The sequence below is a fragment of the Peromyscus californicus genome, unplaced genomic scaffold (genome assembly GCF_007827085.1).
Source record: "Peromyscus californicus insignis strain IS unplaced genomic scaffold, ASM782708v3 Scaffold_15__1_contigs__length_86483966, whole genome shotgun sequence".
NCBI classification, from domain to species: Eukaryota; Metazoa; Chordata; class Mammalia; order Rodentia; family Cricetidae; genus Peromyscus; species Peromyscus californicus.
In genome coordinates, this window is record NW_026294447.1 from 64,179,624 (window position 1) to 64,182,205 (window position 2,582).

Below are 2,582 nucleotides of genomic sequence, written 5' to 3' on the forward strand. Positions count from 1 at the left end.
TAACTTCTGCAGTCCATTCCTCATGAATCAGTATTTGGAAATAGTTTTGATGGATCACCTAGACAGTACAAGTCAAGGAGAATGTCTGAGAAGGTTTACTGAACTTGAACCCAATCCTTCAGTTATTATGGATGATCTGGTGACAAAATTCGATCACTGTCGAGGATTTTAAAAATCCCATGCCAGCCGGGCGGTGGTGGCGCACGCCTTTAATCCCAGCACTCGGGAGGCAGAGCCAGGCGGATCTCTGTGAGTTCGAGGCCAGCCTGGTCTCCAAAGCGAGTTCCAGGAAAGGCACAAAGCTACACAGAGAAACCCTGTCTCGAAAAAAAACAAAAAACAAAAAAAAATCCCATGCCAACAATATGTAGTCATATGATAATACTGATGAGAAAGTATTGCCACATTGATGGACATCTACAAAAATTAAATTAATTGCTTATGAACCTTTGTGGTTCCAGGAAAACAGTCAAGTATAGGTTATGCATATTGCCTGTCTACTGCCAAGAGTTTTAACTCAAACAAGAAGTTATATGCTTTGCTTATGGGAGGCATATGAATTGGAAAAAAAAGTATTTGATTGAATTCTAAGATTCAGCATGTAAAGGTAACCAGACATTTCTTCACTGAAAGTGAACTCTGTTCAAAAATCCCAAACACTATGTGTTCTTGGAAAGACCAGTGTCATCACAGAAGGAAGACAATAATAAAGTATATATGAACTCTGGTGCCATGAAAAGTCCCCATTGATAATGACATGTCTCACCAAGCCTTACTCAAAAATGTCTTCATATGCACCCATAATCATCACTAGCTTGGAAGCCTGAGGTCCCTTGCATGCAGTATAAGATGATGGGGCTCTTTCAGTAGAATTATCCAACAGCTATCTGAATAGTCCTTCAGTTAAAGTCTTGTATCCATGTTAACTGCTCCATCACTGTACTCACAGAATCTATTCAGTTTTCAGTGAGAAACTTCAAAATTCTTCAACATGTTGATCAATCCTTACTTTGTAGTTGAAGGAAGACAGGAGTGTACTTAGTAAACTCACTGTTATTTCATGCACCACTTTTAGTTCATCATACAGTTGCATAGGATCTAATTAGAATTGGAGACGAGGATTCACAGTTACAAAAAGGTGTTGCTCAGATGATACTGTCCATCAATTCATAGCATTCAGATTTCTCATGGAGAAGAACTCTGTGCTGGAGGAACATGCAGAACAAGTCACTGGTCTCAGCTACACTTCTCAATGACAAACCCAAGAGATCACCGGTGCCACATGTCTCCATTTTCCTCATTGCTTAGATATTTATTCAAACTGAAGAGCCTTCAATAAAAGCATTGATACCTGTGGCAACCATGTATTTCAAACACTGTAGGAGATGGTCTTATGACACTGTGGGTCAGGGTTCTGCAACAGGCTGTGATTACAGCACAGGTGTTTGGACAGCAGAAGACTATGAGTGTGGAATCAGTGATCAATGGTTAATCTCTGAAACTACCCCTCATATCTCATGAATTCCAACTTGTCTGATAAATTTATTTTCTTATTAGTAATTCTAAATGAATATGGTCATATCCTGAGAATTAGACGTTGATTTAATAGGTGATCATACACTTCTGCTCCAAGATATTGGCCCAATTATAGTAGAAACATGTGCTCACATTGACATCAGAATGGGGATTTATGGACCAACTTTACTAGTTTAAAAACTCCTTCTCTCTGATTCTTACATGGAGGGTGATTAGGAAATTTCTTATGCAAAGAGAATTCATTCTTAGTCCTGTTTTTTCCTTTCCTCAACACTTAACCACAATTTGAGTAAGTCTTCAGGTTACTCTTCTGTGTAATCTTAGCCCCAAGGCAGTTCCTCTTTCTTTTGGCTTTTTTGACACACTCCAGATGTGTGTTGTGACACTGTGTCTCTTGCACAGTAATAGACGGCAGAGTCCTCAGTTGTCAGGCTTCTGAGCTCCATGTAGGCTGTGTTGGACATTGTGTCTGCATCCAGTGTGGCTCTGTCCTCAAACTTCTGTCCATAGTTTGTTCTACCAATGCTTGGGAGTATGTTTCCAATCCATTCAAGCCCATGGCCAGGCTTCTGCCTCAGCCAATTCATATAGGATATGGGGAAGCTATCTGAGTCAAAATCCTTGCAGGTCACCTTTACTGAAGCTCCAGGAAGCCTCAGTTCAGATCCAGACTGCTGCAGCTGAGCCTGAGAGTGGACACCTGTGGAGGAGAAACAGAGTGGATGCCACTGTCACTTCATACTCTCTCCCAACCTCATGCCTAAAACTAAAGATACACCTACCTATTCCTGCTGCCACCAAGTAGAGCATGATCCAGCTCCAAGCCATCCTGAGAATCTGTGAGCTCAGGTACTAGGGACAAGAGGGTAATAACGTGCTGCTGTTGGGTGAGTGGACATCCCTGTATTTACAACCACAAACTCTGCAATTTACATATTCATGAGGGAGGTTTTTATTAGATCAAGACCTAATTCTCTTTGGGACAGAACAGGAAGAGGATTTCTGTGTTAGGCAGCAAGGTGGTGAGGTCTGAGCCTTAAACCTAC

General features: G+C 41.2%; 1 gene segment (V, D, J or C); it reads right to left on the reverse strand.

The window, feature by feature from the left end:
• Positions 1–1,856: 1,856 nt before the first annotated feature.
• On the reverse strand, positions 1,857–2,364 carry LOC128110415 (Ig heavy chain V region 3-like). The segment is given in 2 exon segments: positions 1,857–2,236; positions 2,319–2,364. Coding segments are annotated over 2 exon segments (426 nt in total).
• Between the last annotated feature and the right edge of the window lie 218 nt (positions 2,365–2,582).